This window comes from Gymnoscopelus braueri, assembly GCF_963280865.1.
Source record: "Gymnoscopelus braueri genome assembly, chromosome: 13".
Lineage (NCBI taxonomy): Eukaryota > Metazoa > Chordata > Actinopteri > Myctophiformes > Myctophidae > Gymnoscopelus > Gymnoscopelus braueri.
The window spans coordinates 48,949,741-48,965,691 of NC_137615.1; the positions used below are offsets into that span (position 1 = coordinate 48,949,741).

General features: G+C 43.4%; 1 protein-coding gene across 1 annotated transcript; it reads left to right on the forward strand.

Moving 5' to 3' along the window:
• Window positions 1-251: 251 nt before the first annotated feature.
• LOC308099658 (ectonucleotide pyrophosphatase/phosphodiesterase family member 7-like) lies at window positions 252-15,693 on the forward strand (the record flags this gene model as incomplete). Its single annotated transcript, XM_080448394.1, has 7 exons — window positions 252-408; window positions 2,668-2,813; window positions 6,480-6,691; window positions 7,645-7,810; window positions 8,364-8,615; window positions 13,024-13,270; window positions 15,578-15,693. Exons 1-7 carry the CDS (start codon window positions 324-326, stop codon window positions 15,691-15,693), a joined length of 1,224 nt encoding a protein of 407 aa, XP_080304520.1. The 5' UTR covers window positions 252-323.
• Between the last annotated feature and the right edge of the window lie 258 nt (window positions 15,694-15,951).

Genomic DNA, 15,951 nt, shown 5'->3' on the forward strand with positions numbered 1-15,951 from the left:
TTCGAATAGCCAAAGAAATCTAAAAATGACACAGATGCCTTCCCGGTCTTAATGGATTATATGACAAACAGGAGTCGGGGAAAACGGCCGTGTCGATATAGAACACAACCATCTCAGAAGCTTTGCACGGAGAGCCAATACAGATTTTCCCCATGCGGTGGACCGTGGTCATTCTCAGCCTCGTCCTGGCCCGCTCCCATCGGGCCCTGGCAGCTCCGCTGATGGCCCAAAGTACCACCAGCGGGCAGAAGCTGCTGCTCATCTCCTTCGACGGTTTCCGCTGGGACTACGACCGCGACGTGGACACCCCCAACCTGGACGCCATGGCCGAGGACGGGGTCAAGGCCCTGTACGTGACCCCTCCTTACCTGACCATCACCAGCCCCTCGCACTTCACCCTGCTGACAGGTAAAAAAAAGAAAGAAAAGGTTTTCCACTCCGTGGCTTTGTTCAAACCAATCTAAGTGGTGGAACGTACCAACTTAACATTAAAGGGATATTTTGCTTGGGGTTGTTTCATTTTGATGTCAACTTGGGCTTTTGTGAACACCCCAGAGAGTTTTTGAGTTGCTAGACTCAGTATTTAGATATTCATTCTATCAGACACGACCCCCTTCCTTTGCAAACCCATTGTAACTTCAAACTCCATTTTAACCATGATAGATTGATTGAAAACACCTGTCCTTGTTGGTTCTACCAGAAAAAAAGGCCCCCCCTCACGCATACCAAGGACGGTGTTTAAAATGAGAGTTTGAAGTTACAATGTGATACAACTATGTGGTATCACACCACATAGTTTAAGTTAGAAGTAGAAGTGGGTATACCACAATATAAAAATACTTGTTGATCTGCTGTTTTTGTCAAGCGACACCATCATGGTGTCACTTGACAAAAACAGCAGATCTACAAGCTCACAAGGTGTTGTGATCCAGCTTGTTAGATCATTTCAGTGAGCGACACCATCGTGCAACAACGCGTTATTCTTCAGTGTCCGAGTGTCTGAGTCACATCTTTAGAAATTAGATTTTTTTATGTGGCTCAAATCTGATGGTCTGTATTTTATTTTTTTTTGCCATCCAGACTTGATCAAACTAATCTGATTCCAATCTTGATTGGTCAGACATGTGATTTGGGGCTGCCAGTCTGCACCTGTGAGGTCGGTACGTGCATATTTGGTACCCCCAGTGGGGTCCTCAAATTATTTGAGGGGGTCCCCAGATGATTAGCTTAATGCGCAATATTGTTTTCTCACTCAACAGTAAACAAACCAGTAAACAATAGTATGTTTATACAGGGTATCTGCACATTTCTAAAGTCAAAGGTAGGGAAAGTGATTTACTTTGGTTAAAATGAGTGTTAAATAGCTCTATATTCTGATCGTACTCATTGCTATAGAGTGTTTGTTCAGTAAAAGGAGTCTCCCATGTCTCTCCAGCTCCTTATTAAGCAGAAAATGCATTTTCAGTGCTCTCTCCTGATTGGCTTAAATGTTGTCACCTACCTGAAAATGTACTATATTCTGTTTACTAAACAGCTGGAGAGACCCCTGTGACCGAACAAACGCTCTCTAGCAATGATTACCATCAGAATATAGTACTTTAACCTTTAAAAAAAAAAAAAAAAAAAAACACAAATATCACTTACCCTAACTTTAAAATCAAATGACTTTTAAGACCTCTTTAATACCAAATTGGCCAAATTGACAAGAATTACCAAAGAAAGAGGTCAACATTGTGAAAATAGCTAATCTACAAAAAACAGGCCAATTGGGTTCGTATAGACGCTCGACAAAGCCGGATGCACGAGGTGGATTCGAACCGCCAGACTCTGCGGCACAGGCATTTACCACTGCGCCATCCGAGCGCTTTCGAGCGTTATTTCTTATCGACGCAATGAGAAAACATTCTCAGTTTCCTCTCTGGAACACAACAAGGAGAGGGAATTAGCTGTAATTGAATGTACCCTTATGTCCACCAGCTTTCATAGCCGAGTTAAGATGACTCTGCATGGATGGCTGAGAGAGAAGACTCTCTAATCATCAGTGTCGTCGTTCAAAAGAACTTTAACTGGCTTGAAATTAAATTACTCTAATCTCGATAGCTGCTCTTAAAGCCTCGTCTGACAGTGCAATGGCACTCAGCCATGCGTTGATAGATTTTCTTAAGCACTCTTTTGTACGTTTCTTTTTTATTTATTTTTTTAACTTTTTTTTTTGCATAAAAGTCATGGACAATTCATGTGCATTAATTTCGCTTTTGCTTGCTAGAATCAATAAAGTTCTAGATCATTGGTTCTCAAAGTGGGGTTCGGGGACCTCCAGGGGTCCTTGGGGGGGTTCCAGGGGGTCCCCAGCTAAAGTAGTTAACATAGCATCACAGTCATTTTAACCACTTTATCTATTTCTACGTTGGCTATTCAAAAAATAGACATACAAGCACACAGCGCGTAGTGCGTGCCACACTGCGAGCTTGTATACATCTGCAATTTTTGTACATAAATCTTCTCTTCTGGGGGGTCCCTGACACAAAACATTTTCAGATGGGGGGGGGGGGGTATGTGGCCAAATACATATCAATTTGGGGGTCCTTGGCACGAAGAAGTTTGAGAACCACTGTTCTAGATCCTATTGCGGACAGTTTGTGTTGGTGTGTGTGTGTATTGTTGCAGGCCGCTACATAGAGAACCACGGAGTGATCCACAACATGTGGTTCAACAGCAGCACCGGTCAGAAGCTGCCCTACTACCAGACCCAGTTTAAAAACGAGTGGTGGGACAACGGCAGTCTGCCCATCTGGATCACAGCACAGAGGCAGGTCTGTACCACCTTCCGCTGTGCATCGTATCTCTAATGACACGCTGGAAATCGCCACCTATAGACCAATAATGTGTTTACAAACATCGAGACTGGAGACTGTTTCATGTAATCAATTCCCAACAGATCCCCAAACCTGTTGTTTTGGGGAGCGCTGGTTTCACTTCATTCAACCTCCTCTTGTGTGTTGGCTAGTGAGGCGCGCCCTAGCGAGACATAATGTACTTCACCCCGTAACGGTATTGCACGCTGAGAACAGCTGACATACAAGCTCACAACGGATGCGACCGTTGTGAGCTTGGAGGTCTGCTATTCTCGGCCGTTCTCTGCGCACGACACCTTCGCGGGACGGAGCATAAATTTGGCTTGACGGGCTGCAGCTGCACGAGCAAGAGCAGGTTCTGGTGCCATGATCATAGAGCGCTCCCTCCGTTCTTATGAAAGGCACTGGGGGTGGGGTTTGGGGGAAAACTGCTTTGAATTTCTATTATTGTTTACACACACCAGAAACCAAGGATTGTATATTTTTTAAGAGCGAGAGATCAAAATGCCTAAGCATTCTTCCTCCATACTGGGAGAAAAACAGCATCTAAAAGTTTGATGGGATGCATTTTTACACGTGAGGCTGTGATCACTTTTACATTGCATCCTATGAGCGGTGGGGTTCATTTGGTGCCAGCCTGCACGCACATACTGGTTCTTATCAGTGTGACGTTGTCTGTTAAGGCGTCTATATGTCACAGGGTGAATGGAGATCCAGGGTGATTGAAGACAGAGCGCTCGTTTTTAGGCACGGGGCTCCTTCGGGGCGAGGCGGGGCTTTTCGAGACAGGGTTTATTAGCGAGGCTCGCGAGGAGGAGGAGGAGGACGGCGCTGCGAGGCGGGGGGTTATTACGCGAGGCTCGCGAGGAAGAGGAGCCTCCTCCTCCTCCTCCTCCTCGCGTTTTAAACCGTCCCGTCCTCTCCTTCTCTCCTTCTCCTCCTCCTCCGAGGAGGAGAAGGAGAGCGCGGAGAGGCGGGGCTTTGATGCGCCGACGGAGACCTGTCTTTTGTTGTTCCCCCCCACATAGCAACCAGGAAGCTAAGCTAGGGGAACCATAATATCTATGAGGGGAACGCTGAACACGCGTTCACACGCACGGCGCGCCGACTTAGTGGAGCTTGAGGCCGAGGAAGCGCGCCCTCGCGCCTCCAGGCGCGAGTGCCCGCGGTGACCGGCCGACGCTCCACTAGTCGACTCAGCGCCGTTTGATTTGTAAACCGATAGGGACAGAATAGTTCTTTTCATGGATCACTGTGTGTGTGTGTGTGTGTGTGTGTGTGTGTGTGTGTGTGTGTGTGTGTGTGTGTGTGTGTGTGTGTGTGTGTGTGTGTGTGTGTGTCAGGGAGAAACTAAAACAAAAGCCAGCAGAACACAATAAAAGTATCTTAACAGTCCATTGAAAGCATGAGCGCGTGTGCGTGCGCGCGCATGTGTGTGTGTGTGTGTGTGTGTGTGTGACTGTGTGTGTGTGGGTGGTCACGGCCATATGTGCTTGTGCACAAGCCTGGCTTGTGGCTCCCTCTAGTGTTTCTTCTACAGAATTGCTGGGTGGGTAAAAACGAGCGAGCCTTCTTCAATCACCCTGGTTCTCCATTCACCCTGTAACATATACACAGGGTGGACACAATGGGCAATTAACACAAGATCAGTGACCGTTAAGTACTGGGGCCAACAGGAAGCACAAGGACATACTACAAATTAAGGCTACCCCACAAGGGGAAGAGCAGACTAACAGAGTTACAAGACCTAAACACTGAATACAGGATAAAACCGAACATAGAGCTACAGTATACCGAAACTAAACAATACGGGAAAACATGACTAAACACCGAAACCAAACCAGGGACAAAGAAGACAAGAGAGAAATAAATGTCAAAAACAGAACAACACAACACACGTGACAGACAGTAATATTTAAACATTGTCTATCTCTTGCTACAGTTTACTGTGTTAGGCCTCAGAAAATAGCTGATCTGGGCTTGGAGATATTGGCTATTTTCGGCACACAACACCGGCGTACATGACAAAGTAAAAAACTAAGTACGGCTTTGAGATGCAGCGCCAAAGGGCTTGCAGTCAAAGTGTACAGCCAGGGTTGCCAGATCTGCTTATTATAATCTCCCCGCAATATTTTATTTGTAAATAGCCAATCTACAAGCTCACAACGCATCGCGGCACGTTGTGAGCTTGTAGATCTGCTATTTTCAAATAGCTGATGTATATGTTTAAGTGCTCATGTGGCCCATAGTCGCTTCTTTTGGGCTGGTTTTCCTAGACCTGGTTGCTTGTTTCTCTCACAGAATCTGGCAACACTGTGTACAGCATACATTTGCAAGTGAAGTGACTGTGGGCTGGCAGAGTTAGCTGAGAGTTCAGCTGTGGTCAGAGAGAATGAAAATATGAACCTCCCAGCCTCTGGTTATTATGAGAGCGAAACTGCAGTATGAAAATTAACATCTGTGGACGTTATTACATTAGCTGCATGCAAATTTACATAATTATGGAGTGCGTAAGAGCGCGTGTGTGCGTGCACGCGCGCGCGTGTGTGTGTGTGCGTGGTACAGGGTTCTCCCCAAACAATGCATCACCTTGTTAATTTTCTTCACCACCTTGTAAAAATGTGCGACGCTGAATTAATCACATCAATCACTATCACTTGATATGGTAAATGGCATGTCTTTGTCCCAAAAAGCCAGTATGTGTGTGCATGCGTGTGCGTGCCGTGTGCGCGCGCGCGCGTGTGTGTGTGTGTGTGTGTGTGTGTGTGTGCGTGTGTGCGTGTGTGTGTGTGTGTGCTGTCTGCTGTGCGCGTGCGTGCATGCGTGTGTGCACTTATGTGTGCGTGCATGTGTTTATGTGTTTAATTGTATTACTACACTTGGGAGGGCCAAAGGTCCGGACAAATATAGTACAATTTGATAAATAGGGATTGTGAGGACCATTTTCCATGAGATGTTTGTTTTATGGTTATAGCTGCATGTAAAAGCTCACCTGGATATTTTAGTTTTTTGAGTGTTCAAAATTGCAAAAAACCATACAACACAGGAGTACCAATGGCATTCAAAAAGTCGGCATCCGAAAGCGTTGATGTCCTCACAAGTGTAGGTATACAATCGTATGTATGTGTGTGAGTGTGTGTGCTCGTGCCTGTGTGTCGTGTGTTGCAAGCTTGTAAATCCGTGGTATTTGTCCCATTTAGACCGGGAAGACATCCGTGTTATTTTAAGATTTCTTTGGCTATTCAAAAATAGCAGATCTACAAGCTTGTATAGCGGCACAGAGTGCCGCGCTATGAGCTGATCTGCTTTTTTTTTTCTTTTAATTGTGAAAATGGGTGCACATTTTTTAATATATATACATTTGTAAAATATGTTGTTCCAGGGACCCCCCCAGAGGCAAAACATTTAGTTACAAATCTTCGCTTTAAAAAATATATAATATTCAAAGATTTGCACCCATTTTCACGATTTTTCTAAAATAGCAGATCTAAGAGCTGGTAGCGCGGCACTCGCTACGAGCTTCTAGATCTGCTATTTGTGAATAGCCCAAAGACATCTTAAAATGACACGGATGCGTTCCCCGGTGACCTCTTGTTAAACCCCACCAACCACCACCTTCACCAGGGCCTGAAAGCTGGCTCTCTCCACTTCCCCGGCACGGCGTCCAGTTACCGCGGCGAGGTCGCCGCCGTGAGGGAAGTGGAGCCGCCGATGTACGACTACAAGAACGAGACGCTGTGGCGCGGCAACGGCGACAAGGTGATGGGCTGGTTCAGAGACCTGGGCCTGGACTTTGTCTCCATGTACTTCGGGGAACCCGACAGCACGGGCCACAGGTATGTGGGTCGCCGACAGGGTTGCCAGATCTGCTTATTATAATTTCCCCCGCAAGATTTTATTTGAAAATAGCCGATCTACAAGCTCACAACGTGTCGCATTGTGAGCTTGTAGATCGGCTATTTTCAACTAGCTGATGTATATGTTAAAGTGCTCATGTGGCCCATAGTCGCTTCTTTTGGGCTGTTTTTCCTAGACCTGCTTGCTTGTTTCTCTCACAGAATCTGGCAACACTGGTCGCCGACCATCTGACAAGTTTACAAAGCGTTCCGCATTGTATAGAGCAGCTATTTGTGACGAAGAGATTTGGTGTAGACCAGGGGTCCTCGATTGGGGGTCCGGAACCCGGGTCCTCATTGTCACTACAGTGATGTTTGTGTGATGGGAACTTTGTGTCTGTCTTTTCCTTTTTTTTTTACATTAACCACATGAACCTGTGGTTAATGAACCCGGCTATTTTCAAACAGCCTTGGTATAAAATAGGGCTAAAGTGGTTAATGTATGTTTTATAATGTAATATATTTATATCTGCAAAGTAACTAGTAACTAAAGTTTTCAAATAATTGTAGTGGAGTAAAAGTACAATATTTGCCTCTGAGATGTAGTGGAGTAGAAAGTATTGGAAATTGGAAATACTCAAGTAAAGTACAAATACCTAAAATTTGACTAAAGTATAGTACTTAAGTAAATGTACTTAGTTACTTTCCACCACTGGCGGTGCCAGCCGCTTCTATGCCCAGCTTTGTGTGTTTGTGCGTCCGTCTGTAGCACAACACACCTGCAACTAATTAGCAACTGATTCAAACACAAAGTGGCTGGGCACAGAATGTCGCAATGCGTAAATTGGTAAAGGTACTATGTTATATAATAATCTAGATCGTAACTTGTCACTAAAATGACCTAAATTCAGTACTTGAGTAAATGTACTTAGCTACGTTCCGCCACTGCACAGGTACGGCCCGGACTCCCCCGAGCGGCGCGCCATGGTGCGCCAAGTGGACCGGACGGTGGGCTATATCCGCGCCTCAGCCGAGCGGCACGGCCTGACCGACCGCCTCAACATCATCATCACGTCCGACCACGGCATGAGCAGCGTGTACCGCAACGGCGCCGTCCAGGTCTGCTTCTGGTTTTCACCACATTTAAGATAAAAACACTTGTTTTGAGTGCTTACATACTTAGATTTTCATGGATGATGGATGGATGGATGGATGGATGGATGGATGGATGGATGGGTGGATATATATATATATATATATATATATATAAAATGTCAGGGAGGGACTAGTGGAGAAGAGATCCAGTACAAGCCATTTTATACTTGGTTGCACTCAGGTGTTGCGCTCTGAAAATAGCAGATCTACAAGCTCACAACGCGTCGCGCTGCGACACGTTGTGAGCTTGTAGATCGGCTATTTTCAGCATGCAACCAAGTGTAAAATCAGGCATTACGACGCCATCAAGGCACCGCCAAAATACATTTTAGTCGTCTAAATCAACTGTAGATTTAGTCGACTATAATCTTACGATATTTAGTCGACTAAAAATAGACAAAAATGAAAACATTTCAGATGACTAAAACTAAATGGAATTTTATTCAAAAGGCTATGACTAAAGCTAAATAAAAATGTGCTGTCAAAATCAACACTGCACCCTACACCCTATATCCAGGAGATCACTCTGTCCAAAATCCCCGGGTTCTCCTTCCGCGACCTCTCCTTCCACCTGGTGGACTTCGGCCCCTCCGGCATGCTGCAGCCCCGGCCGGGCCGGCTGGACAAGGTGTACGCCGCCCTGAAGGGCGCCCACCCTCACCTGCACGTCTACAGGAAGGAGGACATGCCCGCCCGGCTGCACTTCGCCCAACACGACCGCATCCTTCCCATCGTGCTGTGGGCCGACCCGGGATACGTCATCAACGGGGTGAGTGGGATAATGATGTGTAACACTGTTCTGTCTGGGTGGTGTTTGGATGGATGGATGGAAGGATAGGTGGGTTTAGACAGCAGTGGTGGTAAATGTATCAATGGTAAAAGTATCAATACAGCAATGTTAGAAGTACTCTGTTACTGTATGTAAGTAAAAGTCCGGAATTCAAAATTTACTTGAGTAAAAGTACAAAAGTATTGGTATCAGAATGTACTTAAAGTACCAAAATAAAAGTACTAAATTGTTTGAAAATAGCTCACGGCGCGTCGCGGTGCGACGCGTTGTGAGCTTGTAGATCGGCTATTTTCAAATAGCATAGGTATAAAATAGGGCTAAGGTGGTTAATGTATGTTTTATAGTGTAAGAATTTATATCTGAAAAGTATAGTAACTAAAGATTTTAAATAATTGTAGTGGAGTAATAGTACAATATTTGCCTCTGAAATGTAGTGGAGTAGAAGTAAAAGTACTGAAAATTGGAAATACTCTGTACTTAGTTACTTTACACCATTGGTATACAGACCTACCGACCGACCAACACACCGACCGACAGACTGACAGACAGACAGACAGACAGACAGACAGACAGACAGACAGACAGACAGACAGACAGACAGACAGACAGACAGACAGACAGACAGACAGACAGACAGACAGAATGTCTTTTTACAATCTATAAACAGATTGGGTGCGTTCGGAAATACAGCACTGAGCGCACTGGCCAATACAAACTAATAGTCGTGTGCGCTCCGGTGCGCAATTTCCGAACGCACCCAATATCACAGTGCTGTTCAGTTCATTTTGGTGCAGGCAGTGGGGGGCCTTTAGGCAAGATGCAAAGGGTTAAATTCTAATCCATTTGATTGATTGATTGATTGATTGATTGATTGATTGATTGATTGATTGATTGATCGATTGATCGTCGATCGATCGATCGATTGATTGATTTAATACTTTATTAACAGTTTGCAATTAGTAGGTTTGATTCTAATCCATTTGATTGATTGATTGATTGATTGATTGATTGATTGATTGATTGATTGATTGATTGATTGAATACTTTATTAACAGTTTGCAAATAGTTGGTATGATTATACAATGGTGCTAAAAGGATAACACAAAAAGCCCAAAGGGCTTGTTTCCATTGTGGTCCTGTGTATTCAATTTCCAATGGTGGAAAGTAACATTTTGTTTAGTACATTTACTCAAGTACTGCACTTAAGTACAATTTTGAGGTAATTTTACTTCACTGGAGTATGTTCAATTATAATAGTTTTACTTCTACTCCACTACATCTCAGAGGCAGATGTTTTTTTACTCCACTACAATTATTTAAAAACTTTAGTTACTAGTTACTTTGTAGATTTTGATTATTATTACAAAACATACGTTAACCACTTGAATACTTGTGGGTTTGCTATTTTCAAAGGATTTTTACACATTTTATTTGAAAACTTGTGCAACATGACATCCTGCATAAGGAGTACTTTGACTTTTTGCACTTTGAGTATATTTGATGTCAATAATTTTGTTCATGTACGTTTGCAACACCAGACTTTTACTCGCAACTTTTTACTCGTATTGCTAAATTGTGGTATGGGTACTTTTACTTATGTAAAAATTGTGAGCAGTTCTTGCATCACCGTATCTAATCTTTGTACATTACAATGTTAATGGAGTGCATTTGCACGTCCCCAGGATGATCAAGCTATAGGGCCCAGGTGGCTGATGACACGCAGAGCACTCAGATGCTTCAAGAAGCCATCTGATGTGTACGAAATAAAACGTTCAGAATTAAACATTCACATTTGGTTCCACTTGTACGGTCGTTCTGCTCGGTGGTACGTTTAGTTTTGGCAGCTAAAAGCGCTGTACAGCGACGCAATATCCAGAGCAATCAAATGGTGACTTCATTTTTTGAAGAGTAAATTACCGAAATGAGAAAACGTCCCCCGGAACGTGACGGCGTGTGCGGAACGATCAGTCCTGTGCAGCCACTGATGAAATGGGTTATCAAGAAAAAAGTCAATCTGGGGGCAAAACGCGGGCCGCGATCAGCGTGAGCTTTGATTATCCGCTTTTGCTATCTCGACTTCATCACGGCACTTAGTTTGAAACTTCTCTCGTTTCGGTCGAACACGGGGGTCACGACTTTAAGTGGGTTTACAAGGAGTGGTTCCCAGCCCTTTTTGTAACCTCAACTTCAGTGGTGTAAAGTAACTAAGTACATTTACTTAAGTACATGTACTTAAGTAGAATTTTGAGGTATTTCCAATTTTCACTACTTTTACTTCTACTCCACTACATTTCAGAGGCAAATATTATACTTTTACTCCACTACAATTATTTGCCAACTTTAGTTACTACAGTAGTTACTTTATAGATTTTGATTATTACATGAACCACTTCAACCCTCTATATATTTAGGCCATTTGAAAATATCCAATCTACATAAGCTCACAATCTGCTATTTTCAAATGATTGTTATACATTTGTACACACACACACACACACACACACACACACACACACACACACACACACACACACACACACACACACACACACACACACACACACACACACACACACACACACACACACACACACACACACACACACACACACACACACACACACACACACACAACACACAGGGTTGGGATCCGGAACCCGGAGAAACAGGATGAACCCGGATCCAACATTGAGGAAACCGCAACCGGTTCCCAGGAACCGTTTTTTTATCACACTGTCAGAGCTGGTTATGTGTGGACTTCACGTCTGCATTACAATTACTACAATACCTGTGGTTCTCAAACTCTATCATTTCAAGGACCGCCATGACTCTGACAGTGTACAAATGGAACCAAATGGACTTGGTTCCATTTGCACACTCTCAGAGTTATGGCGGTTGGGAAAGACTGCGTTACAAGAACATCTATTAGTCACTGCTTTGCATGCCGTTATCATTAATGAGCGCAGTAAAACGGGATAATATAACGTTCTCGTGTTCGAAGGTAGTACGTGCTCCAAAGTGATTAACGTTGTTTTATCCGTTTCAATAAACATTTGGGGGCCAGACAATAGTTATGGAGAGGAGACGCATAAAACAAAACAAAAAAGCCTTTTTACAATATCTCATTTAGCTGCTTTTAAGTGTCTTCCTTCCACCGGTTTGACGACAGTCGTTTGAACAAGACATGGCAACACAGAGGAGGGATAAAAGAACAGCCTTTCATTGAGTTGTTGTCGGGCAGAAACCTTGTATCAACCTTGTATTTCAACTTTTTTATGTTTTGTTGTAAATGTAAAGCCCCACTTCATCATACAAGAGTGTTGCACTAAAGTGTAGTGAAAGTAGCAGATCTACAAGCTTACAATGACATTTTAGATAGGCTATTTTCACTATTTTAGACTATTTTTAAATAATGATAAAAAAAAAATAACGGTGTTGGACATGAAAGGTTTCCACCCAACAGCAAGGATTTGTGGTGGTCAGCACATCCCTTCAGCTGGACAACGTCTCTCTCTGCTGGCATATAGGGGGAACTGCAGGCGACCGGCATCTGTGTTTAGCAGGTTGGGCGGGGGTTTAGAATTAAGCTTTAGTAGGCTCTACGTACAGAAGCCATATTGGAAAGACATTGTAGCAGATCTACAAGCTCACAATGCATGACGATGCGACGCATTGTGAGCTTGTAGATTGTCTATTTTCAAATGATTTGTTATACATTGAACCTGGGACATTCTGCATAGTGAATACTTTGTGCTTTTGTATTTAAGTATATTTTACTCAAGTAAATTTAGAATTCCGGACTTTTACTCGTAAAGTATTTCCACATTGCAGTATTGATCCTTTTACTTAAAGGTAGGGTAAGTGATTTTCTTTGGTTAAAATAAGTGTTAAATAGCTCTATATTCTGATAGTACTCATTGCTATAGAGTGTTTGTTCAGTAAAAGGAGTCTCCCATGTCTCTCCAGCTCTTTATTAAACAGAAAATTGATTTTCAGTGCTCTCTCCTAATTGGCTTAAATGGTGTCACCAACCTGAAAATGTACTACATTCTGTTTACTAAAGAGCTGGAGAGACCCCTGTGACCGAGCAAACGCTCTGTAGCTACGATTACTATCAGAATACAGTACTTTAACCTTTTTAACAAAAATATAATTACATATCACTTACCCTAGCTTTAAGTAAAAATGTGAGTACCTTTTCCACCGCTGGTAACAATACCATATCGTTTTACAGTACATAATCAATATTATTATTAGTGTTATTATTTTGTATTATTATATCATATTTATGTTTTATATTATCGTTAAAATGGTATTATTTTGGATGCCCGCTTGCAATACCCTCACGTTGGAAACTGGATCAAAACAACTTGTCCTCCTCGTGCAGTATTTTCCAGTGCAGTTCCACAAGGGGGAGCACGGCTTCGACAACGCAGAGCTGGACATGAAGCCCTTCTTCAGGGCCGTAGGCCCGGCCTTCCACCGGAACCTGGAGGTGGGGCCCTTCGAGACGGTCAACGTCTACCCCCTGATGTGCCACATCCTGGGCATCCGGCCCGAGGTCAACGACGGCCACCTGGACGTCACCAAACACATGCTGGCCTCCTCGCCCACCCCTACCCCTGGCACCCCCGGTGAGCTTACATCAGCAGCACTCTCGGGTGGAAACCATGTATGTCCAAAATGGTTCCTTTTCAGGAAACTGAAAGTGTTCCATAGATCCATGTAGTCGTTATTTAGTCACAAACTCCATCACTTTTCTTTGAAACTGTGAATCACTGCTTTTAACATTCAAATGTGATTGTCACTGAGTGTGTGCTTTGACATACATTTTTATTCATTCTATTAGTTTTAAAACTGGTGGGTCAATCTAAATCAGAAAGGAAAAAAAGTGTTGCACTGACTGCATGCTCCAAAAACACTGCGTACGGAGCTAGAGTGTGAGACGATTTTTGTCCGTCTCCTTAAGTTGTATTTGTTTCCAGGGGTCAGCAACTCTCCACAGACGTTGGTTTGTTACCCTTCCTGCTGGGTCAATCTAAATAACCGTCATTGCATTCTGTAGGTATGACTCTCTGCTTTAATACGAGATGATAAAACAGAAATGCTAAACATTTCAAAAGGCCAGCGTTGTGTCAACTTCAGCCACACATTAATGAAACTCACAGACAGACTTATAGCAGCATTATGTCCTCTTCTACCCTGGATTTGAACCCGATTTCCTGCGCAAAATGTCTCAATAGAAGAGCAGGGAGACAACCACCCCACTTGAATAAGTTATAATAGTATTAACATACTCTACCATACAGATTGGAGAACAAAATAATATTGTATTAATTAAAACAAAAAGTTACATAGTGCTGCTTTAACCACTTTTTTTCACTTTTGAAAATTGGGTCATGGTGAGCGTTGGGTAGGACCCAATTGCAGAAGACTAAAGCCGAACAGATCAACTCAAGGGTTTTATCAACAAGGGTTATCCTAAACTTGGCAGACAAACAAATAAGGTTCACCAACTCTTGTCACGCAGACAATAAACAAAGGTTTTCCGCGCATGCACTCTTAACACGACTCGATGAATAGATAAAGAACTGACCGCACAGAGGAGTTTAAATAGACACAGCACTAACACTGACACGGGTGAATCAACTGACAATCAACACAGGGATAGGCTGGGGCAAACACGACACAGGTGACTAGGGTTAACACAATTAAGGGTGGTGAGACAAGACAGGTGACAGCAAACAAGGATAGACAGGAAGCTCACTGACCACTACAAAATAACATACAAAACAGCAGGGGAATTAACAGACAGAACACTATACAAGACCAAAAACACATAGAGATACAGAAACTAACAAGCAACTTGACTAAACAGCCTGGGATCAATACTTTTTTCAGGTAAAAAGACTGGTGTTTGCGAGGTTACTAAACACCTAATCCAACAGGAAACAAGAACCGAAGAGAAATGCCCCGAAACTAACACAAACAGCCCATGTCCAATGACAGAGGTGCAGGCCGTGACAAAAAAAATAAAATTTGCATCCATTTTCCACGATTTTTCAAAAACATTGCAGATCTACAAGCTCGTAGTGCGGCACTCGGTGCAGCGCTATGAGCTTGTATATCTGCTATTTTTGAATAGCCAAAGAAATCAAAAAATGACACACAGATGCGTTCTAAATGGGTTAATGTACGAAACAACGTGAAAAGTTGAAATATTGGAGATACAAGGTTTTGCGACCATGTCAGGCTAATGACTCCTCACTGTCCCACTGGCTCTGAAAGTATGTCACTCTAACACCTGCCCCTTCGTTACCTGCCACGTCGTCCATCATCTGACACTTCAAGCATATCGGTGCTGTCAGGCAGAAACCTCCAAACTTTTTTATGTTCTTTTAATTTATTTTTATTTTGTTAATGACCTACTTCGTCATGCTTCATCATACAGTGTCACACAGAAGTAGCAAATACTATATATCAATGAATATATCAATTTGGGGGGGTCCTTGGCATGAAAGGGTTTGAGAAATCACTGCAGTTGGAGATGTGAAGATCGTAAACGTTGAATGGTACATATAGGTTTTTGAATACTTTATTATTCAGACATGTAAACGGTACGTGGTACAGTAAGACATTAAAGATAAAGGGATAACACAAACAAAGTCCGGGGGACCTGTTTCCAATGTGGTCCTATTGTGACACATGATTTTGTGTGTGTGTGTGTGTGTGTGTGTGTGTGTGTGTGTGTGTGTGTGTGTGTGTGTGTGTGTGTGTGTGTGTGTGTGTGTGTGTGTGTGTGTGTGTGTGTGTGTGTTTGTGTGTGTGTGTGTGTGTGTGTGTGTGTGTGTGTGTGTGTGTGTGTGTGTGTGTGTGTGTGTGTGTGTGTGTGTGTGTGTGTGTGTGTGTGTCAGACGCCTCCGTCTCCATTGGCCTGTCAGCCGTGGTGGGATTCCTCTTCCTGACGTTTGTGGTCGCCGTGGCAACCAGCGTACGCAAGAACAGAAAGAACAGCAACAAGCAGAGGTGGGTGGAGCACGCCACTGTACTCAAGTAAAAGTAAGGGGAAGTTCTGTCAAAAAGGCATTAAGAATCCAGGTCCAGGCACTCAAAGGCCTTTATAGAGCACTGAAGTCTGACATAATTTACGCATCGTATGGGTTACATTTTTTCCACCCCATTCTGAATTCCCATAGATGTGTTTAATATTGGGTCATAAGAACTGTGTTCCAAAAATAAACAAATGAGCCCGGTGGCTTGACTCATATGGATTTGCAGCATCAACTGACGATGAGAAATCGCTGCCGAATAAAAA